We start from the raw sequence: 23,368 nt of genomic DNA, 5'->3' as shown, positions 1-23,368 counted from the left end.
TGGGGAGAGTAATTCGGACGGCAACTGCCTGCAGATCTGTGTGCAATGTGATTGGATCATAGTAGACATCATCCTGAACCAGCAACATGACTCCTCCATGAGCCGGAATACATGCCAAAGGGGGTAGGTCGAAACGCACGGAGGTATAGTGTGCAAGGTCAATACGATTGCAGGGGCGTAACTTCGTTTCTTGGAGACCTACGACAAGCGGGCAGTGCATTCGAAGGAGCAATTTTAATTCCTCTCGGTTGGAACTAATGCCGCGAATATTCCATTGAAGAAGTGCCATTATGAAAACGAAAAGAAAAGAAGAAACAAATAAGGGTCACCTTGATGGCCGCTGAGGGCCTGGCTTCGAGGGAGCACTGCTGCTGCAATCAATAGGTGGTGAGTCATGGTCCATCAACTCAACAGTTGCGTCTGCCACCTTCCTGAGCTTGTCAGGAGGGGCAGCTTCCTCCACTGGTGAAAGGCCAGGTGATCGGCTACCAGCGGTGCAGCCTGGCGAAACTGAAGATGGCCGGGGACGGCAACTGCTGGGTGGCGCAGGAGAAGAAATGCACTTCGGCAGAGATGGAGAACTCTTTTTGCTATGAGCCTTCTTTGAAGAATTATGTTTTGTCGAAAGAACAGTTGATGGCTACGAAGTTTTTGTACGCAAGAAATCTTCGCATGTTGGTTCTTTTTTGAAGGTCCGAGCATCTGATTTAGAGGTCCTCATCTTAGCAGTAGCAGGTGATGATGTTTGAGCCTTAGGGTTGGTGGGAGGAAGAGGAGACATTGATCGGACGATCGTAGCACTGGGCGCTGATCTGATGACCGAATAGCTAAATGTTAGATCGCATATCTGTGTAGCTACCTCCCTGGTAGGCCGAGGAGAGGTGAGAACGGTACTGTATTTACCTGCCGGAAGCACAGTGGGCTTTCTGCTATTGAATAACTTGCGAGCAATTGTGGTCAACACCTTTTCTTTCACTCAAATTTCTTGTATACTTTTCTCATCTTTGTAGATGGGGCAGTCGTGAGAGGAGGCAGCATGGTCATCCATACAGTTAATGCAACGAGGGGACGGATGTGGACGGTCACTCTCATGGGCGTCACTGCCACAGGTAACGCATTTAGCCGCACTTGAACAAGACTGCTGTGTATGGTTAAACTGCTGACATTGGTAACACCTTGTAGGGCTGGGTACATATGGCCGAACAGAAATGATCTCTCATAACCCGCTTTAATTCGTGAAGGCAGTTGCACATTGTCGAATGTCAGGAATATGGTTTGGGATGGTATGAGGTCCTTGTCGACCCTTTTCACGACCCGATGGATGGCCGTCACTCCCCGATCAGAGAGGAAGGGCAGAATCTCCTCAACAGTTAGTCTGTCGAGTGAACTGGTATACACCACGCCACATGACGAATTCAAGGTACGGTCGGCCTCCACCAATACAGGAAATGTGTGTCAGAGAGGGGCTCGAAGTAATTTTTGGGCCTGGAAGGTGCTCTCTGCTCCAACAGCAAGGTACCGTTGCGCTACCAAGTACAAGATTTCACTGGTCCTGCAATTGCATCTACACCCTTCTGAATGACGAAAGGGTTGATTGTTGAGAAATCATGACCATCAGATCTTGTGACAACAAGAAACTTTAGTGCTGGTGGTGGAATTTTTGGAACAGGAGTTTCATCAAGCTTTTTTTTTTGGGCAGAAGACAGGGAAGAGGAAGAAGAAGAAGAAGAAGAAGAAGAAAAATCCATTGCAGATGAATCCCCCATGATTGCCAGCGTCTCCGATAGTGCGCTCCTTCCTTGCGGGGGCCCTCTCAGAGGGCACTCCCGCCTAAGGTGATTGTTCACACCTCCCGAGAAACGGACGGAGGGACCAATCGGCACCATCAGAAGGTAACAGCTCAGGCAATCACCCCTCCCTGGGCCTGGTCTTTACCAGCCTTACTTGTCTACCCAGGGCGGTGAATTACACGTTACCCTGTCACCGGCTACACATGCGAATGCGTGGGTCAGCCTTCAGACACGCACAGGGAGGGAAGAAGAGAGGAAAGGGATAGAGGGATAGGAGAAAGAATCTCAAACACCGAAGCGGAGAATAAGACACAGAAAAGAAGACAAGGAGAATAGGGCAAGGAGAATGAGGCAGAGATAGAAGGAAGGGCATGAAAGCAAGGAGAAGAGTGAACGTAGGGAAAGACCAATAGAGGAAGAAAGCGTGAGGATGGAGAAAAACAAAGGAAACAGGATCTTGGAGTTTTCAAACGTCCGTCTCCAGACAAAGGCTCCATACATTACTCCCAAGAAGAGGGAGTGTGAAGGGGAGGTAAGGGGGAGGGGGGAAGGATTGGGGACAAGGATGGATGGGGAAGGGGGGTAGGGCAGCCCGGAAAGGAAGGAGAACTGCACTAGCTTGGGGCCCCGTGCTTGCCATGCACATATCCACAAAAGAGTTGTGGACCCTCGGCGGGGGGGGGGGGGGGGGAGGAGGGGGGGTTGATGGGCTGATAGCTATCCACATCAAGCGGGTTTTTGCCGGGTTTGAGTACCGGAATGATGGTGCTCTCCCACCATTGCGAGGGAAAGACGCCATCGCACCAGAGCCGGTTGAAGATGACGAGAAGATGTCGCTTGTAGTCTGATGAGAGATGTTTAATCATCTGGCTGTGGATGCGATTAGGCCCAAGAGCTGTGTCAGGGCAATGTGCAAGGGCACTGAGGAGCTCCCACTTTGTAAATGGGGCGTAATAGGATTCATTGCAGCATGTAGTGAATGAGAGGACGTTCCCTTCCAGCTGCCGTCTGAGTGTGCGAAAGGCTGGGGGTTAATTCTCCAACGCAGAGGCTCGAGCAAAGTGCTCAGCAATCGTGTTTGCCATTTATGGGAAGACTGGGGACAGCTGTTGGGACCTGGTACCTGAAAAGACGTTTGATCTTTGCCCAGACTTGCGAAGGTGACGTGTGGCACCCAATGGTGGAGATGTATCTCTCCCAACACTCCTTCTTCCGTTGTTTGATAAGGTAGCGAACACAGGCATGGAGTTGTTTAAAGGCTATGAGGTGCTCCAGGGAAGGGTGCCGCTTATGCCGCTGTAGCGCTCGCCGACGCTCCTTAATTGCTTCAGCGACTTCCGGCGACCACCAAGGGACGGCCTTACGCCTCGGGCACCCTAAAGAGTGAGGGATCGCATTTTTTGCAGCAGGAACAATTGTGCTAGTTTCCTGCTCCCCCATCACATCGATGTTACCGTGTGGGGGAGATTCAGCGGTGACAGCAGAGGTGAAAGTTCCCCAGTCTGCCTTGTTCAAAGCCCATCTGGGCAGGTGTCGATGCGCCTGATGCTGGGGCAGTGACAGAAAGATGGGGAAGTGGTCACTACCACATGTGCTCTGCAGTGGATAGATGGGTGAAGTCCTGAGCTGCAAATTGATAAATCATGGCTGAGTAACTACCATGAGGCACAATGAAATGTTTGGCAGCCCCGTATTTAAGAGGCAGAGGTCGAACTGCGGCAGTAAAGTTTCGACGTATCTGCCTTGGCCAGTAAGCATTGTACCTCCCCACAAGGGGTTATGGGCATTAAAATCTCCCAGAAGTATGAAAGGTTTAGGGAGTTGATTAATCAGTGCAGCTAATACATTCAGGGGTACTGCAGCATCTGGGGGAAGATATACATTGCAGACAGTTATTTCCTGCGTCATGCCTATTCTGACAGCCACAGCTTCAAGAGGGGTTTGAAGGGGCACATGTTCACTACAGACTGAGTTTAGAACATAAACATAAACTCCACCTGACACTTGATTATAGTCGCTACGGTTCCTGTAATATCACTTATAGCCGCGGAGGGCAGGGGTCCGCATTGCTGGGAACCACGTTTCCTTGAGGGCAATGCAGATAGGAGGTGTAAAGCTTAACAGTTGCCGTAGCTCAGCCAGGCGGTGGAAAAAACCGCTGCAATTCCACTGGAGGATGACATCGTGAGACTGGGAAGGCATGGAACATTCAATGAGGCAGTGTACGCCTGAGAGCCACCTGCTGCCACCGATTTATTGCCTGAGCAGTCTATATCCATTGTGTCTGAGAGTCTGGCGAGATCTAGGTCCTCAGCAGACGCCAAAATCTCCACCCTATCCTCAGCCGCAGAGCTTGTAGGTAGCGGTGGTGTGGGTGCCACCACATTCTCCTTGGTCTTAGGGGTTTCCTTTGTGCATTTCTCTCGCTGCTCCTTGGGTTTCCCTGTCTGGGAGGACTTCACTGGCTTAGTCTCCGGGACTGAGAATGAGCGTGAAGCCCTACGACCAGCTGCTTTTGGGCTCTTCAGTTACTGGTGGGTGTCTTCTTTCCCACTAGAAGAAACCTGGGAAGGGAGTGACCCAAGGGACCCCTTCCTAGCGAGAGAAGCTGAAGAAGACTTAAGAAGACTTATGCTTCTCCGGCTTAGAAGTGGGGACGGACGTCCCCGATAGTTGGGAAGGGTGGGGGGGGGGGGTTGCTCCCAAAGTAGGTGGTGCAGGAGCAACAGGGAGGGAAATGCCCCCCACCATCAAGAGGGCAGGTGTAGTCTACTGGCTTTGAGAAGTGACCTGGATTGGCGGAACTGATGGTGCCAGAACTGTTGTAGCGGCGGCATAAGACAATATCATATGTACAGGATGCAGGCGTTCAAATTTTCTCATAGCCTCAGTGTATGTCAGTCTGTCCAGGGTCTTGTATTCCATGATTTTCCTTTCTTTCTGGAGAATCCTGCAGTCAGGCGAGCAAGGCAAATGGTGCTCTCTGCAGTTGACACAGATCGGAGGTGGGGCGCATGGAGTATTGGGATGTGATGGGCGCCCGCAATCTCGGCATGTGGTGCTGGAAGTACAGCGGGAAGACATATGGCTGAACTTCAGCACTTGAGGCACCGCATCGGGGGATGGATATAGGGCTTTACATCACACCCGTAGACCATCAGCTTGACCTTCTCAGCCAATGTATCATCCTCAAAGGCCAAGATGAAGGCACTGGGGGCAACCTGATTATCCTTCGGACCCCGGTGGACACGCCGGATGAAATGTACACCTTGCCGCTCTAAATTGGTGCGCAGCTCAACATCAGACTGCAAAAGAAGGTCTCTGTGAAATATGATACCCTGGACCAACTTTAAGCTCTTATGGGGCGTGATGGTTACAGAAACATTCCCGCTTGTCACAAGTGAGTAACTCCCATGACTGGGCAGAGAATGTTGTTTTGATCAAGACTGACCCAGATCTCATCTTGGACACACCCTCAACCTCCCCGGACGTGTTCTCTAAATGCTCAACAAAAAACTGAGGCTTCATCGTCATGAAAGATTCCCCATCAGCTCTCTAACATACTAGGTACCGAGGTGAATAAGATCCGCTGCCATCCTTAGCCTGACGTTCCTCCCATGGTGTGGCCAGGGAGGGGAACGATTTGGGGTCATACTTCTGTGCATTGAATTCAGCTTGTGATCGCTTAGAGACTGCTGGTGTTTCACGACCATCAAGAGATGATGGACTACACTTCATCACATGTCATCCACCCTGATGCCACCCACTCCGACCAGGGGCCCTCCCCACGGGCGCCACCCAGCCACAGCAAAGGCCACCAGCAGGATGGCCATTGCCAGGAGTCCCGATGCCCCAGGGGGATGGGCATCTACCCATTGGCATACATGGGGAGTTAACGGCGCAGGCATCAGCAGAGAAATCCCTATGTGGTCAGGGGGCTGCAACCAATGGGGTACATGGCGGCCCCACCACAATGGACTGGCTATTGTGCTGCATATCAGGTGCAAAGAAGTCCATTGTCATCGTCGACACAGAAATCGACACTGCATAGTACATGGTGGAAAACGCACCCAGGAAGTTGTCCTCGCCCAAGAGATGGAGAGTGGGCGACGACGAGAAAGTGGGCTAAAGATCTCAATACACTATTGACATGAGAACAGATCCACACACAGCTATAGGTGCGTAACGCTGATGTTGAGTCATATGTAGAATTTCAGGACAAATTTTATGACCTTCCTGTGTGGGAAACATCTCCTCTGCAGGTATCGAGATACGATTCCACAAAAAACAATCGTGTGAAACCCAGCTTACTCTGTTGATGTTGCATTCGAGAAGGCATCCGATACAGTTCCACACATTCACCTAATCAACAAAATACAAATATCATGCCAGCTTTGTGATTAGATTGAAGATTTCTTAGAAAGCAGAACACAGCATGTCATTTGTAATGGAGAGGGATCTTCAGCAGTAAAAGTAATGTTAGGCGTACTCCAGGGGAGTATAATAAGAGATACTGTATACAGATAAGTTCCAACAGTAGAAAATTGTAGTGAAATGCAGGAAGATGTTCAGAAGATTGATATTTGATGTGGGGATTGGCAGATGACCCTCAATATGAACAAACATAGCATATTGCATATAAATAGGTGGGAAGATCCATTATTGTATGGCTACGTAATTGAGAAACAATTTCTGGAAGCAGTTACATTTATTAAATATTTGGGAATATGTATACAAAGTGATTTAAAGGAAATAACCACATAAAGCAAAACCACAGTTAAGGCAGGTGCCATAATGAGATTCATTGGAAGACTTATCAGGAAGTGTACTCCATCCAGCATTAAACATCCTCGATTGACCAATATTTTCAATATTAATAGTCAGTCTGGGACTCAAACCACATAGGATTGGTGGAAAAATAGAGAAGATCCAAAGGCAAGCAGCATGTTTCATCACAGCTTTACTCAGTAGGTATAAAAGTGTCACACGGATTCTCAATGAACTCCAGTGGCAGATGCTACAAGAGAAGAGTTATGCATCATGGTGTGCTTTACTGTTATAATTCCAAGACCATTATTGCTTCCTCCTATCTACATCTCAAGACAATGTCATAAGCTCGCATGGCTGCTTACCAACAATCATTCTTCCTGCACACCATTTGCAACTGTGCAGGAAAATGAGTAAGTGACAGTGGAACTCAAAGTGTCTTTCACCACACTCTACAAGATGCTTGCAAAGTATATATGTAGATGAAAGCTCCACATCATAAACCATGGACATTGGCAAATTAGGATGATTTGTATACCTCAATAAAACATATAGCAAAACCATTGGTGCAACCACAAGGGTACCTGTGGAGAAGCCAGTCTAATTTCTGGCTGCAGAAGATGAGCAGCAGCTTTTACAGTAGTTACACAGGCAAAAGTCTGGATGACTGGCTCATCCGGAACTGTAACATTAGCTAACATGGTATTGACATGCTGGTACTGCAAATGGCTGAAAACAAGTGGGAAATGACAGCTGTTATTTTTCCCAAGGGCATGCACTACTGTATGATTAAATGATGATGGCATCCTATTGTGGAAAATAGTCCAGAGGTGAAGTAGCTGGGAAGGAACAACTCTACAGGATGTCATCACACAAGAAAACAAAACTATCATTTTAAGGATCAGAGCATTGGATGTTAGCTATTTTAATCATGCAAGTAGGCTAGATAAATTAAATATGGACATTGATAAGTTGAGGTTAGATACGGCAGCAACACATAAAGTCAGAAAGAACAGGACTTCTGGTCGGGTGAGTACAGGGTTACAAATACAGTATCAAATATGGGTAATGAAGGAGTGGGTCTAATTATGAACAAGAAAATAGGAATGGGAGTAAACTTCTATGAACCATATAGTGAATGCATTATCATAGCTAAGACAGACACAAAGCCCATACCCACCACAACAGTATTAGCTTATAAGCCAACCAGATCTACAGATGATGAAGAAATTGAAAGAATGTATTTTTACATAAAAGAATTTATTCAGATAGTTAAAGAAGATGAAAATTTAAATGTGGTGGGAACCTTAACTCAATAGTTGGAAAAGGAAGAGAAGGAAAAATAATAGAGAACACTGATTGGAAGAAAGAAATGAAAGAGGAAGCTGCCTGGTAGAATTTTCTACACAGGATAATTTAATCATCATTAATACCTTGTTTAAGTATCACAAAAAAGGTTGTATATGTGGAAGAGACCTAAAGACAAAGGAAGAGTTCAAATAGATTATATAATGGTAGGCCGGAGATTTACAAACTGGATTTTAAACTGCAAAACATTTCCAGTGACAGATTGAGGACTCTGACTACAGTGCAGTGACTATGAACTGCAAATTAAAACTGAATAAATAGGTAAAAGTTAGGAAATTAAGGAGATGAAACCTGAATAAATTAAAAGAACCATGTGTTGTTGAAAGTTTCAGAGGGAGGATTAGGCAATGATTGACTGAAATAAAGCTAAGGAACGCAACAGAGGGTGAATGGGTAGCCTTGATATACGAAATAGTGAATGCAGCAGGGGATCAAATAGGCAAAACGACAAAGCCACGTAAAAATACTTGGATAATGCATGAGATATCGAACATAACTAATGAAAAGAGAAAATATAAGAATGCATAAAATGAAGCAGGCAAAAGAGAATACAGGCACCTAAAACTGAGAATTACAGGGAGTGCAAAATGGCAGAGGAGGAATGGCTACAGAATAAATACATGAATATACGAGGATTGGAGTTTTAATAGTGGCAACTATTTATTTACAGCTTGTACAATATAGATATGTACAGTTGTAGGTTGTGTTCAAAAAATGAACAGCTTAGTGACAGAAGTGATGACACTTTCTGCAGGACCTGACCATCATTTTGCAGGACAGTGCAAGCTGTTACTGATTTGTTTGACTGATGGGGCTGCTAAGTGCTATACTGCCTACTGCACTCCCCTGACTTAAGCCCTCATGAGTTCCAACTCATGTCTAAACTGAAGGAAACACTTCACAGCATTCGCTTCAGAACTGCTACAAATTTGTTGAGCAATAGACCGCACCACTCAAACTGTCAACACAACTGGAACTGCTGAGAGTATCCTATGACTTCCACATCACTGGCAATGGGCTATACACAATGGTGGTGACTACTTTGATGGTCAGTAAAACTTTGAAACATGTATCTATTTTGTACGAGCTGTAAATAAACAGAAGCCACTATTAAAGTTCCAACCCTCGTAGCAGCATGCATAACTAGGCAAGAGATAGGAAAATTAGAGAGACTTATGGAGAAACGAGAAGCAACAGTTTGAATATCAAAGAAAGAAGATGAAAGATAGATGGAATACACAGAAGCATTTGATAGAGCACTGAAAAACTTGAGTGGAAACAAGGCCCCTGGAATAGACAGCCACGAAAAAACTGTTCCACCTTGTGTGCAAGTTAAGGCAAAAGATCCTCACAGTTCAAGAAGAATGTAATAATTTCAATTCCAAAGACGGCAGGTGCTAGGTGTGAATACTGCCTGACCACCAGTTTAATAAATCATGCTTGCAAAACATTCACATGAATTATTTACAGAAGAAAGAAAAATCTGACAGAAACTAGACTCAGGGAAGATCAGTTTGGGTTCTGGAGAAATGTAGCGACACGCAAGGAAATATTGACCCTACAACTTATCTTAGAAGATAGGTTAAAGAAACGTAGGCCTGCATTTATAGCATTTGTATATTTAGAGAAAGCTTTTGACAATGTTGACTTAAATGTCCTCTTTGAAATTCTGAAGGTAGCAGACATAAAACAAAGGGAGTGAAAAGTTATCTCCAAATTGGGCAGAAACCAGATTATATTTCTCTTCATTTATAGATGATAAGCAGTTCAAACAAGAATAGGATAGCAACTTTTGAGATGTGGTGCTACAGAAGAAAGTTGAAGGTGTGATGGGTAGACTGAGTAACTAATAGGGAGGTACTCAACTGAATTGGGTAAAAATGAAATTTATGGCACAACTTGACTAAACGAAGGGATAGGACACATCTTGGAGAAAGGACGAATCATCAGTTTTGTAATGGACACAGGTTTGTGGGTAGAAATTGTGGATGGAGACCAAGGAATGAACACAGAAGTAGTTTCAAATGGATTTTGGTTGTAGTAACTGTTCAGTGATAATGAGGCTTACACATAGGAGAGGTGCATCAAATCAGTCTGTGGAGTGAAGGCAACGGTGACGAGGGCAACAACAACAACAACAACAACAACAACAACAACTACTACTACTACTACTACTACTACTACTATTTTGGGGGGAGGGGAGGAGGGGGGCTAGGATGTTATTCTTGTTCCAGATTCTTGTCACAACAACTATCATTGCTGGAACTACAGTTCCCTAAATCATCAAAATATTTCCTATTGCTTTTAATGTTTTTACAGCTTTTATTTCAATGTCAACAAGATTTGAATGAATGTCCAAGAAATTAAAAGCAAATCATGCATATGTAGGTCTTGATTTCGATTGCATACCACATGCTTCACATTTCACCTTTGAAAGATTGAGAATATTGAATGAGTTCTACACTACTGTGACACTCAGGAACCTGCACAGATGCTCTTAGAAGGCATGGGCGAAGGAAATTTAATGAATATTAACCCAGTTTGAAAGCCACTCCAACTCTGGGTTAAAGGAGTGTTTGAGTTAATTGGGTGTCAAAAGATCTAGGGATCAGACTTGTAAATTATGATAGACTATATCAAAGTTCCTAACCACGTACCTACTGCCACATGTCCTATCCAAACTACCACTATTTCTGTTCATAGCTTCACATTGAAATAATAAAATATTTTGGAATGATGTTAAAACTATTTCAATGAACACCCGATTTCTTGTTCTTTACACACAAGCAACGTCCGTATGTGTCTTAATCACACTTACTCTACGGTCACACTCAGTCACTTTACACAATTAAATTTCTATTGCTATTCTATTCTTTGTAGTCACCTTTAAATTCAAATGCTTTTGCCAATCACCAAATTAAACCCATTCTTCAAATTACGCAATTTTATATGCAATATCATGCACCTCTCACCCTGCAACCCACTTGGTGGTGGTGGTGGTGGTGGTGGTTGTTGGGATGTTTAAGGGGGACTAAACAGCTAAGGTCATCAGTCCCCCATTCCAAAAACAGGCGAGACAGAAATGCACGAAGCAGGTAAAACCCCAAGAGGAAGGAGACTCCCCCCCCCCCCCCCCCCCCAGGCCCTAAAAGAACACAAATGCAGTAACGAACACTACAGACACGAAGACACCAGACAAAAGAAACAGAACAAAAGAAGAAGACCGGAGACTGGTTGACTGACCACGACAACAAAAAGGGAAAGAGTCAACCAATCGACGACACACCAAAATTTGCAACCAAATATGAGAGACCTGAGGACCAGAGACACACAAAGGGAAAGGAGCAGGACCTCCCTAAATGGAGCCATAAAAAGGACTAACACGGATAAAATTTAAAACGTCATCAGCCATGGAGGCATGGTCGCTTAAAACCAAAGGCAAAGTGCCCGGGAGATTAAAAGACTGCCGGAGGGTGCGCAGTCGGGGACACTCCAATAAAATGTGGGCGACCGTCAGCCGGGACCCACACCGACACAGGGGGGGATCCTCCTGACGCAAAAGATGGCCGTGCATCAGGTAGGTATGGCCGATGCGGAGCCGACACAGGATGACAGAGTCCCTGCGAGAAGACCGCAGGGAGGAGCGCCACACATCGGTCGTCTCCTTGACAGCCCGCAGTTTATTAGGGGCTGTCATGCCTCGCCACTCAGCAGACCACATCCCAAGCACCTCACGGCGCAACACCAGCTGCTGATCGCCAGCTGTGAGGCCGATCTCCAAAGCTGGGGCGTCGATCGCCCCTTTGGCCAGCCTGTCAACACGTTCGTTTCCCGGGATGCCAACATGATCTGGCGTCCAAACCAAGACCACCGAACGACCAGAACGGGCAATGGCGGAAACAGACTCCTGAATAGAGGACACCAGAGGAGAAGAGGGGTAGCAGCGGTCGATGGCCTGAAGGCTGCTCAGGGAGTCACTGCAGATCACGATGGACCTACCTGAGCAGAAACGCATATGCTCAAGAGCGCGCAATATGGCCACCAGCTCCGCAGTAAAAATACTGCAGCCAGCCGGCAAGGAGCGCTGCTCAACATGGGCAGCGTGAGCAAAAGCGTAGGCAGTGCGACCATCAACCAGGGAACCATCAGTGTACACAGTCTCACAGTCCGAAAATGAGGCGAGGAGCGCAAGAAAACGGCGACGGAGGGCCACAGGCGGAACCGAGTCCTTGGGCCCCTGTGCCAAGTCCAGACGGACGGACGGCCGGGGCAAACACCAGGGAGGCGTAGGTGCACGGACCCGGAAGGGAGGCAGAAGAGGGAATGACCCCAGTTCCGACAGCAGGGACTGGACGCGGACAGCTATGGAAAGCCCAGACCGAGGTCGCCGGTCGGGCAGATGGAGGACCGTGACAGGGAAAAGCAGGCGACGATTGGGATGGCCCGGCGAGCAATGCACGTGGACAGCATAGTCGGTGAGCAGTCTGTGGCGGCGAATCCGCAGCGGGGGAACCCCAGCCTCCACCAGTAGACTATCCACGGGGCTCGTACGAAAGGTGCCAGTTGCAAGCCGAACCCCACAGTGGTGTATGGGGTCTAACAACTTCAACACTGAGGGCGATGCAGACCCATAGGCCAGGCTGCCATAATCGAGCCGGGACTGCACAAGGGCTCTGTACAATCGCAACAGCGTGCAGCGATCCGCACCCCAAGATGTGTGGCTGAGGCAGCGGAGGGCGTTGAGGTGCTGCCAGCACTTTTGCTTCAGCTGAGTAATATGAGGAACCCATGTGAGCCGGGCATCAAACACGAGTCCTAAGAAGCGGCAAGTGTCCACCACTTCAAGCAGGTGCCCGTTGAGGTAAAGTTCAGGATGAGGGTGGACTGTCCGACGCCTGCAGAAGTGCATAACTCGAGTCTTGGCTGGAGAGAACTGAAAACCATGAGTCATAGCCCATGATGCTGCCTTGCGAACGGCTACTTGCAGCCTGCGTTCGGCGACTCCCGTAGTCGTGGAGCCAAATGAGATGCAGAAGTCGTCGGCATACAAAGAAGGAGACACCGACGACCCCACGGCAGCAGCCAGACCATTAATGGCCACTAGAAATAACGAGACGCTCAACACTGAGCCCTGCGGGACCCCATTTTCCTGTATATAAGATGAACTAGAGGCGGCACCCACTTGCACCCGGAAAGAGCGGCGCAATAAAAAGGATTGAAGAAAAGCCGGGAGCGGACCACGAAGACCCCACTCATGCAACATAGCAAGGATGTGATGCCTCCATGTGGTGTCATACGCCTTCCGCAGATCAAAAAATACAGCAATGAGATGCTGACGTCGGGCAAAGGCCGTACGGATAGCAGATTCCAGCCGCACCAAATTGTCCGCTGCAGACCGGCCCCGATGGAAGCCACCCTGGGATGGAGCGAGGAGACCGCGCGACTCAAGGACCCAACACAAACGCCGCCCCACCATACGTTCGAGCAATTTGCACAAAATGTTGGTGAGGGTAATGGGACGATAGCTGTCCACCGCCAGCGGGTCAGCACCGGGCTTCAAGATGGGGACAATAACACCCTCTCGCCATTGCGACGGGAACACGCCTTCGCTCCAAATGCGGTTAAATATCGCGAGAATGTGTCGCTGGCAGTCCCTGGAGAGATGCTTCAGCATCTGCGTGTTGATGGAGTCTGGTTCTGGTGCTGTATCAGGGCAATCGGCGAGGGCAGCGAGGAATTCCCTCTCGCTGAAAGGAGCATTGTATTTTTCAGAACGACGCGTGTGGAATGAGAAAGGCGTCCGCTCGGCTCGCTCCTTTAGAGAGCGAAAGGCGGGGGGATAAGATGCAGTCGCAGAGCTCTTAGCAAAGTGCGCGACAAGCCGTTCAGCAATGGCGGCAGCGTCCGTGCAGACAACGCCGTCCAAGGAGAGCCCAGGGACACCCAGAGGGGTCTGGTATCCATAAATCCTCCGGATCCGAGACCACACCAGCGAGGGGGAGACATGGGAGCCCAAGGATGAGACATACCTCTCCCAGCACTCCTGCTTACGCCATGCAATAAGACCAAGGCACGGAGCCTCTTAAAGGCGATGAGGGTCTCTAGAGACGGGTGCCGCCTATGACGCTGGAGAGCCCGCCGACGGTCGCGAATAGCCTCAGCAATCTCCGGCGACCACCAGGGTACAGCCTTCCTCCGAGGGAGGCCAGAAGAACAGGGGATGGCAGCCTCAGCCGCTGAAATGATTGACGTGGTTAAGACATGGACCACCTCGTCAATGTCACCCTGTGGGGGAGACTCAATGGTTGCAGCGGAAGTAAAAGCCGGCCAGTCAGCCCTGTGGAGAGCCCAGCGGGGCAGGCGCCCAGAAGAATGACACTGGGGCAGTGACAAATAGATGGGAAAATGGTCACTACCACACAGGTCAGGATGCACTCTCCAGTGGAGGGATGGGACAAGCCCAGGGCTGCAAAGAGAGAGATCGATGGCCGAGAACGATCCATGGGCCACACTGAAATGCGTGGGAGCACCGGTGTTCAAGAGGCTAAGGTCGAGCTGAGCCAACACATGCTCCACGGCCCGACCGCGGTCATCGGAGACAGTCCCACCCCAGAGAGGGTTGTGGGCATTGAAATCGCCCAGAAGCAGCAAAGGTGGCGGGAGTTGAGCCAGCAGCGCAGCCAAGACATGGCGGGGGAGCTCCCCATCCGGAGGAATGTAAACAGAGCAAACAGTAATAGCCGGCGAGAGCTCAACCCTGGCAGCGACTGCCTCTAAAGGCGTCAGAAGGGGGACTGGCGAGCTACAGACTGAGTGGTGAACAAAAAGGCAAACCCCACCCGACGCTCGTTGACAGGCAGCACGGTTCTTATAGTATCCCCGATAACCGCGAAGGGTGGGGGTCCGCATTGCCGGAAACCAAGTTTCCTGCAGAGCAATGCAGAGAACAGGGGAAACACCCAGAAGCATCCGGAGCTCAGGCAGGTGGCGGAAATAACCGCTGCAGTTCCACTGGAGAACGGAAGCAGGAAGGGACTGGGAGGGCGTGAATGCGACTAAGAGGCAGACGGCGCCTCAGAGCCAACTGCCGCCACCGAGGGAGAGTCAGCTGAGTCCATAGGAAAGGCCCCCAAGGGTTCCGTGAGGGCGAGATCCGCGGCAGAGGCGAGGATCTCCACCTCATCCCTGGAGCCAGGACTATGTACAGCAGGCGGTACGGAAACCGCTGGAACGTCCTTCTTCTTGGACACATTCCGTTCCTTCTTCTCACTACGGCCCTTAGGGTGAGAGGGCTGGGAGAGCTTCTCGGAAGGTGCGTCGGAGGCTGACGATGACGCAGAAGCCCTACGACCAGCAGGTGGCGGAACCTTCAGCCACTGGCTGACATCCGGCGGGGTAGGAGAAGAAACGGAGGAAGGGAGAGCCCCAAGGGACCCCTTCCGCGAGAGAGGAACCAGCAGAGGCAACGCCGGTGGAGAAGGGGGGGGGGGGTGGGATCGAGTCCCCCGGTTGTGGAGGAGATGTCACTCCCGAAGTAAGCGTGGGGGGAGCGACAGAAGAGGGTTTACCCCCAACGGCTAAGGGGGCAACAGAGGAAGGCTTGCCCCCAGACATGAGGGGGGCAGACAGAGATGCACGGCCCCGAGGGCCCACTGAAGGCGGCACAGAGGAGGCGACAACCGTCGCTCGCGTGGGCGACAATAACGTGGCTGCAGCATAAGATGTTCGAAGGGAAGCAGGATACAACCTTTCATATTTCAGTTTAGCCTCTCGATAAGTAAGCCGGTCCAGGGTCTTAATTTCCATGATCTTCCGCTCCTTATGAAGAACGGGGCAATCCAGCGAGCATGGAGAGTGGTGCTCCCCACAGTTGACACATACAGACGGAGGTGCACATGGAGAATCGGGATGAGAGGGGCGTCCGCAATCTCGACATGTAGCGCTGGACGGGCAACGGGAGGACATATGCCCAAACTTCCAGCACTGGAAGCACCGCATCGGGGGAGGGACGTATGGCTTGACGTCGCAACGGTAAACCATCACCTTGACCTTCTCGGGCAAGACATCACCCTCGAAGGCCAAGATAAAGGCACCGGTGGCCACCCTGTTAGTCTTGGGTCCTCGATGGACACGACGGACAAAATGCACTCCACGTCGTTCTAAGTCGGCTCTCAGCTCGTCATCGGATTGTAACAATAGGTCATGATGGTAAATAATCCCCTGGACCATATTTAAGCTACTGTGGGGAGTGACGGTTACAGGAACGTCACCCAGCTTATCACACAAGAGCAACGCTCGTGACTGGGCTGGGGAGGATGTCTTGAGGAGGATGGACCCATTCCTCATTTTAGACAACCCCGCCACTTCCCCAAACTTATCCTCCAGGTGTTCCACAAAAAACAGAGGCTTCGTCATAAGAAAGGAGTCACCATCAGTCCTGCTGCAGACAAGGTATTGCGGTACGTAGGGCTCCCGCTTGGCACTAGATCTACGTCCCGCCCATGGCGCAGCCAACGAGGGGAACGACTGAGGGTCATATTGCGCAGCATCAAAGTCTACTCTACCTCACTTAGAGACGCTGGTGGCCGTGCGACCACCAGCTTGGTGTGATTTATTGCGCTTCATTGCGCCACATCCGCCCAGATGCCACCTACTCCGAACGAGGGCTCTCCCCAAGGGCGCCACCCAGCCAAAGCAACGGGTACCTGGCCGATATCCCCTTGCCCGGAGCCCCGTGCCCCAGACAAGATGGGCACATACTCCTTGGCATGCATGGGGAGGAAACAGCTCTGGCATCTGTAGTGCGATCCCTGCGTGGCCAGGGGGCTACCACCAAGAGGGTACATGACGACCCCACCACAACGGACTGGCTACCGTGCTGGATTTTAGGTGTCTAAAGGGTCCACAGGTGTCGTGGGCGCTAAGAAGAAGATTGCGCACAAGACGAGAAGGAGACAACCCAGATGATGTTGGTTGTAGTCCCCCCCCCACACGACAATAGGTAACATGCAAGATGGTGGTGCATGATGGACCAATAGAAAAACACCACGTAAGGTGTCCTTCCCCAAATGGCATGCACTAACAACGGAAATTTGGAAAAAAGGAGGTCAAACCCAAGAGGGGACCATCACAGAAGGCCGAAACGTTTGAGACTCCTTTTAGTCGCCTCTTACGACAGGCAGGAATACCACGGGCCTATTCTTACCCCCAAACCCGCAGGGGGTAACCCACTTGGCAAGGTGACTAAAGCCACACTGATATATGTGCCAAGGATTGGTAGGTGCCAAACTGCACCCTGCCTGTAGTATGGGGCTTCCACTTTACCAGAGCAAAGATGAGTAAGGGCGGATTCAACCTGTCAGGTACAGAATTGATATCTGCATCCTTATGAGCTTTCTCCTCCACTGTTAACACATACCAATACTGTAGCAGGAACTGGTAACTATTATTGTTTATGGATATTAAATGGGTTACAAATTCATGTGTGTCGTAAATGTGGACAGTTGTGCCAGAGAAATTATCGTGGAAATGGAAGTTCATTTGACGAACTATGACTAGGGAGTGTCGTGTTATCTGTATACTGATGCACTCTCAGCCAGGGATGTGTGCCAGCTGTGCTGCACTTGCACAGTGTATTCGAGCTCCATTAACACTACACATTTCTCCAGCTGCCTGATGGCCAACAGTGGTGGCAATTGTCAACAGTTACTTTTTTAAATGTTTGTAGAGTGTCTTTATCGGGTAAACTTTTAACAGCACATTCATTTTGTTGTATTTTGCAAAACATTTCACAGCAGGTATCAACAAGTCTGATGAGATCAATCTCTCATTAGACTAAGCAAACACAAATAGTTTACAACTTCAGAATAATTACTTATTAATGCAGTTTTTAAGAACTATTTCACTCTGCTAGTTAACTCTTGAGTTATTTCACATCCTGCAGGTTTTACTTCAGGATGGGAACTACAGAACACTACAGACGTATGAATGAATGACCGAATAGCAGGATGTGTTTACTTCTGCAGGACACGGCATAAAATTCTGAAAGAGTAGCAATGTGTGTGTGTATGTGTGTTTGTGTGTGTGTGTGTGTGTGTGTGTGTGTGTGTGTGTGTGTGTGTGCTCGCATTCACATGCGTGTGGGTGCATGACAGAAGGTGTGAATCTGTCCTGCTTGTGGATGATACAAGAATAAGAATAAAAAATAATACCAAACTTCCTAGTGAAAGGGCAGCTAATGAAATCTCTGCAGCATAGTGTGCACCGATTTGAAACTTCCTGGCAGATTAAAACTGTGTACAGTTGATGACTTGAAGCTGGGGCCTACGGCATTCACAGGCAAGTGCTCCACCTATTGAGCATCCAAGCACAACTCATGATCTGATGAGGTACTGGTGGTAGTAAAGCTGTGAGGACAGGTTGAGAGTCATGCTTGGATAGCTCAGTTGGTAGAGCACCTACTGCAAAAAGCAAGGTCCTAGGTTTGACTCCTCATCCGGCACACAGTTTTAATATCCCAGGAAGTTAAATATCAACAAATGGTTAAAGTCAATGGATTATCATTAAATGTCAACAAGACTCTGTACATACAGGTCAGAAATTCTCATAGTCATAAGCTATAAAAATAGACTTTTCAAACAATGAAGTACAAGAAGTAGAAAGGGATGAATTTTTGGGACTGTACATAGATCACAGTCTCAACTGGATAAACACATACTAGAATTAATGAAGCATGTTAGTTCAGCTACATTTGCAGTACACATGATACTGCCATAGGTGATCTAAAAATGAAGAATCTTGCTTATTCTCAATATTTCCTTTCTTTAATGAGTTAAACAATCATTTTTTTGGGGGGAACTATACTTGCAGGGATAGATTTTCAGAATACAGAAGGATGTTAAATCAATTATATCTTATCTTCGTTGTACAGCATCCTCTAGATCTCTCATTCAACTCATGGAAATAATAGACTGTGAATGCATACGTGGAGTGTTAAGTAGTCAATATGCACATGAACATGACTGAAAATACTGTTGAGCTTTTGGATGATATCTTCCTCCACAGCTAACCGGCATAGAATTAACATAAATACACATTCATACCTATTGTTGTCCTAAGTAACTACTTTGTGCTGATACTGTAGCTTGACTGGGAGGAGATGTAGTAGGCGGAGTAAGAAGTTTGCTCTGCTGCAGTCAGTGGGGCATGGACAAAGAGATCAGATGGTTTAGGCCAGCAGGACTGCAGGATATGTTGTAAGAACAAATCTCATCTGTGTAGGTCAGAGAAGTTGGTTTGTGGATGGGAGGGATACATATAGCACAGGTTGTGAAGCAGCCACTGATATCAAGCATATTGTACTCAACATGTTTCACTACTGGGTTGTCAACTCCGTTCTTGGCCACAGTTTGGTAGGACTTTATCTGAAAGCTGATGTTCCAACAATCTACTTTTAAATGAGTCTGTCTGCCACTCAACATCTCCTCTATGTGGTGAATGGTTTTAACTCAAACTGATATTGTTATTCCATTCCAGATTTCCCATTGACTTAAACATGCTATTGACTATAAGGAGCAATACAAACCTCTTACGCATTGGTAGAAGCATTGCAGACCTTCCCATTGTGTCTCCCACCATTTTCATGGAAATTCGCCATAGTTCTTGAGCCAAATCGTAATCTTGAGCAGCTTCACTCGGTTCGCACCGACAACAGTTGTTAAAGTACATTCCTGAGACTGAATCTAGATCTGGAGCTGTTGCACAGTATACAGTTGTTGCCGCTGCTTGTTGCTGTGTTAAAAATTAAATAAATAATGAATTACTTTCTATGTAATTTAGTGTGTTGATTGTCTTAAATTATTTCAAGACAGCAAAAATGCAAATTACCTGAAGCTGGCACACTGATTTAACTGCAATGCCACTGTAGGTTTCAGAACTATTAGTTCCTTCCTCAGTGGGGAAAGAGGGATAGACTGAGAAAGTTGGAAAGGAGGACAGGTCACTCAGATCCTGGGATGAGAGGGAGGCACTTGTTGTGGACAGGTAGGCATTCACTATCCAAAGATAAGTTGTGACCAACCCAGGGCCACTTCAAGGACATTCTCTCACACACCTGACTTATCATTTAGTGCCCTCCTTTTCCCCTTTTCCCTTGTACAATTTCACATACTTCAGTTTTAGCTACGATCTGTGATACAAACTGTACACAAATCTTGTACCGGGGTGCCCCTCTCAGCACAGTGACCCAAGCGACTGCTACTAATTATGGTATGTCCGACATAGAAAGAACACAGTTATGGTGACTCTGGTGTCCCTCTCAGCCTGGTGCCCCAAGCGGCAGTTTGCATAGCTTGGGCCTTAAACCATCCCTGGGCCAACCATTCTGTCTCATTATGATCTCTCTCTCTCTCTCTCTCTCTCTCTCTCTCTCTCTCTCTCTATATATATATATAGATGATGTGACTTACCAAATGAAAAACATACGCACAGAATTCAAGCTTTCGCAACAAACTGTTGCCTCATCGGGAAAGAGGGAAGGAGAGGGAAAGACGAAAGGATGTGGGTTTTAAGGGAGAGGGTAAGGAGTCATTCCAATCCCGGGAGCAGAAAGACCTATCTTAGGGGGAAAAAAGGACGGGTATACACTCGCACTTAAATATGTCTGCTTGTGTCTGTATATGTGTGGATGGATATGTGTGTGTGTGTGCACGCGAGTGTATACCCATCCTTTTTTCCCCCTAAGGTAGGTCTTTCCGCTCCCGGGATTGGAATGACTCCTTACCCTCTCCCTTAAAACACACATCCTTTCGTCTTTCCCTCTCCTTCCCTCTTTCCTGATGAGGCAACAGTTTGTTGCGAAAGCTTGAATTCTGTGTGTATGTTTGTGTGTCTGTCGACCTGCCAGCACTTTCATTTGGTAAGTCACATCATCTTTGTATATATATATATATATATATATATATATATATATATATATATATATATATATATATATAATAGAGGGAAACATTCCACCACGTACGAAAAACATATCTAAAAACAAAGATGATGTGACTTACCAAATGAAAGTGCTGGCAGGTCGATAGACACACAAACAAACACAAAATTCAAGCTTTCGCAACAAGCTGTTGCCTCATCAGGAAAGAGGGAAGGAGAGGGAAAGACGAAAGGATGTGGGTTTTAAGGGAGAGGGTATCTACTCAATCTCCCACTTCCAGCTCCACTCCCTCCAAAACCTCAAAATTCCAATCAACACAATCTGGAACCACAACACCCTAATTCAGTAGTTAACCTTTCCTCCAAATCTCTCTCCCAATTCGAAACCTCTGTCCTATCCAAAGGCCTCATCTTCAGCCCCACTCCCAGATTCAACCAAACAGCCCTCGTCAAAGATTTACTGTCCTACACTCGTACTCTGCTGGAAGTATCACTTTGCCACGAAGAAAATTGATCCTAATCCTACTCCTAATGATCTAACTCCCCAAGACACTATCCAAATTGAACCCTACCTGGAACAGTTCCGTCCTCCGTCACAGTGGGACCCACCTCCTCTTCCTCAAAATCACCCTCTCCAAACCTTCCAGGAATTTCTGACTTCCAGCCTTGCCTCTCAATCCTTCTTAAAAAACCTTAATCCTACTCCCAACATCACCACTGCTGAAGCCCAGGCTATCCATGATCTGAAGGCTGACCGCTCCATCGTCATTCTTCCGTCTGACAAGGGTTCCACGACCGTGGTACTTGATCATCGGGAGTATGTGGCTGAGGGGCTGCGTCAGCTTTCAGACAACACTACATACAAAGTTTGCCAAGGTAATCCCATTCCTGATGTACAGGTGGAGCTTTAAGGAATTCTCAGAAACTTAGGCCCCCTACAAAACCTTTCACCTGACTCCATAAACCTCCTGACCCCACTGACGCCCCGCACCCCTACCTTCCACCTACTTCCTAAAATTCACAAACCCAATCATTCCGGCCACCCCATTGTAGCTGGTTACCAAGCCCTCACAGAACATATCTCTGCCTAAACGTATCTCTGCCTATGTAGATCAACACCTTCAACCCATTACATGCAGTCTCCCATCCCTCATCAAAGACACCAACCACTTTCTCGAACGCCTGAAATCCTTACCCAATCTGTTACCCCCAGAAACCATCCTTGTAACCATTGATGCCACTTCCTTATACACAAATATCCCGCACGTCCAAGGCCTCGCTGCGATGGAGCACTTCCTTTCATGCTGACCACCTGCTGCCCCACCTAAAACCTCTTTCCTCATTACCTTAGCCAGCTTCATCCTAACCCACAACTTCTTCACTTTTGAAGGCCAGACATACCGACAATTAAAGGGAACAACCATGGGTACCAGGATGGCCCCCTCGTACGCCAACCTATTTATGGGTCGCTTAGAGGAAGCCTTCTTGGTTACCCACGCCTGCCAACCCAAAGTTTGGTACAGATTTATTGATGACATCTTCATGATCTGGACTCACAGTGAAGAACAACTCCAGAATTTCCTCTTCAGCCTCAACTCCTTTGGTTCCATCATATTCACCCGGTCCTACTACAAATCCCATGCCACTTCCCTTGATGCTGACCTCCATCTGTCTAATGGCCAGCTTCACATATCCGTCCACATCAAACCCAACAACAGTCAACAGTACCTCCATTTTGACAACTGCCACCCATTCCATATCAAAATGGTCACTTCCCTACAGCTTAGGTCTTCGTGGCAAACGAATCTGCTCCAGTTCTGAATCCCTGAACCATTACACCAACAACCTGAAAACAGCTTTCGCATCCCGCAACTACCCTCCCGACCTGGTACAGAAGCAAATTACCAGAACCACTTCCTCATCCCCTCAAACCCAGAACCTCCCACAGAAGAACCCCAAAAGTGCCCCACTTGTGACAGGATACTTTCCAGGACTGGATTCGACTCTGAATGTGGCTCTCCAGCAGGGATACGACTTACTCAAATCCCACCCTGAAATGAGATCCATCCTTCATGAAATCCTCCCCACTCCACCAAGAGTGTCTTTCCGCCGTCCACCTAACCTTCGTAACCTCTTGGTTCATCCCTATGAAATCCCCAAACCACCTTCCCTACCCTCTGGCTCCTACCCTTGTAACTGCCCCTGGTTTAAGACCTGTCCCATGCACCCCCCCCCACCACCACCTACTCCTGTCCTGTAACCCTGAAGGTGTACACGATCAAAGGCAGAGCCACGTGTGAAAGCACCCACATGATTACCACCAACTGACATGCCTACACTGTGAAGCCTTCTATGTGGGAATGACCAGCAACAAACTGTCCATTCGCATGAACGGACACAGGTAGACAGTGTTTGTTGGTAATGAGGATCACCCTGTGGCTAAACATGCCTTTGTGCACGGCCAGCACATCTTGGCACAGTGTTATACCGTCCAGGTTATCTTGATA

The 23,368-nt window shown here is 48.0% G+C and overlaps 1 protein-coding gene across 2 annotated transcripts in view; it reads right to left on the bottom strand.

Moving 5' to 3' along the window:
* Positions 1–23,368, bottom strand: part of LOC126262679 (WW domain-containing oxidoreductase) — a 196,519-nt gene that overhangs the window by 54,135 nt on the left and 119,016 nt on the right. For both annotated transcript variants that reach the window (XM_049959455.1, XM_049959454.1), the window contains one exon: positions 19,510–19,715. In XM_049959455.1, the coding sequence (XP_049815412.1) occupies positions 19,510–19,715 (206 nt within the window). The remainder of the gene's footprint in view (positions 1–19,509; positions 19,716–23,368) is intronic.

The sequence above is a fragment of the Schistocerca nitens genome, chromosome 6 (genome assembly GCF_023898315.1).
Source record: "Schistocerca nitens isolate TAMUIC-IGC-003100 chromosome 6, iqSchNite1.1, whole genome shotgun sequence".
Classification (NCBI taxonomy): Eukaryota; Metazoa; Arthropoda; class Insecta; order Orthoptera; family Acrididae; genus Schistocerca; species Schistocerca nitens.
The sequence above is the reverse complement of the archived record's forward strand: the minus strand, read 5'-3'. Positions and strand labels throughout refer to the sequence as shown.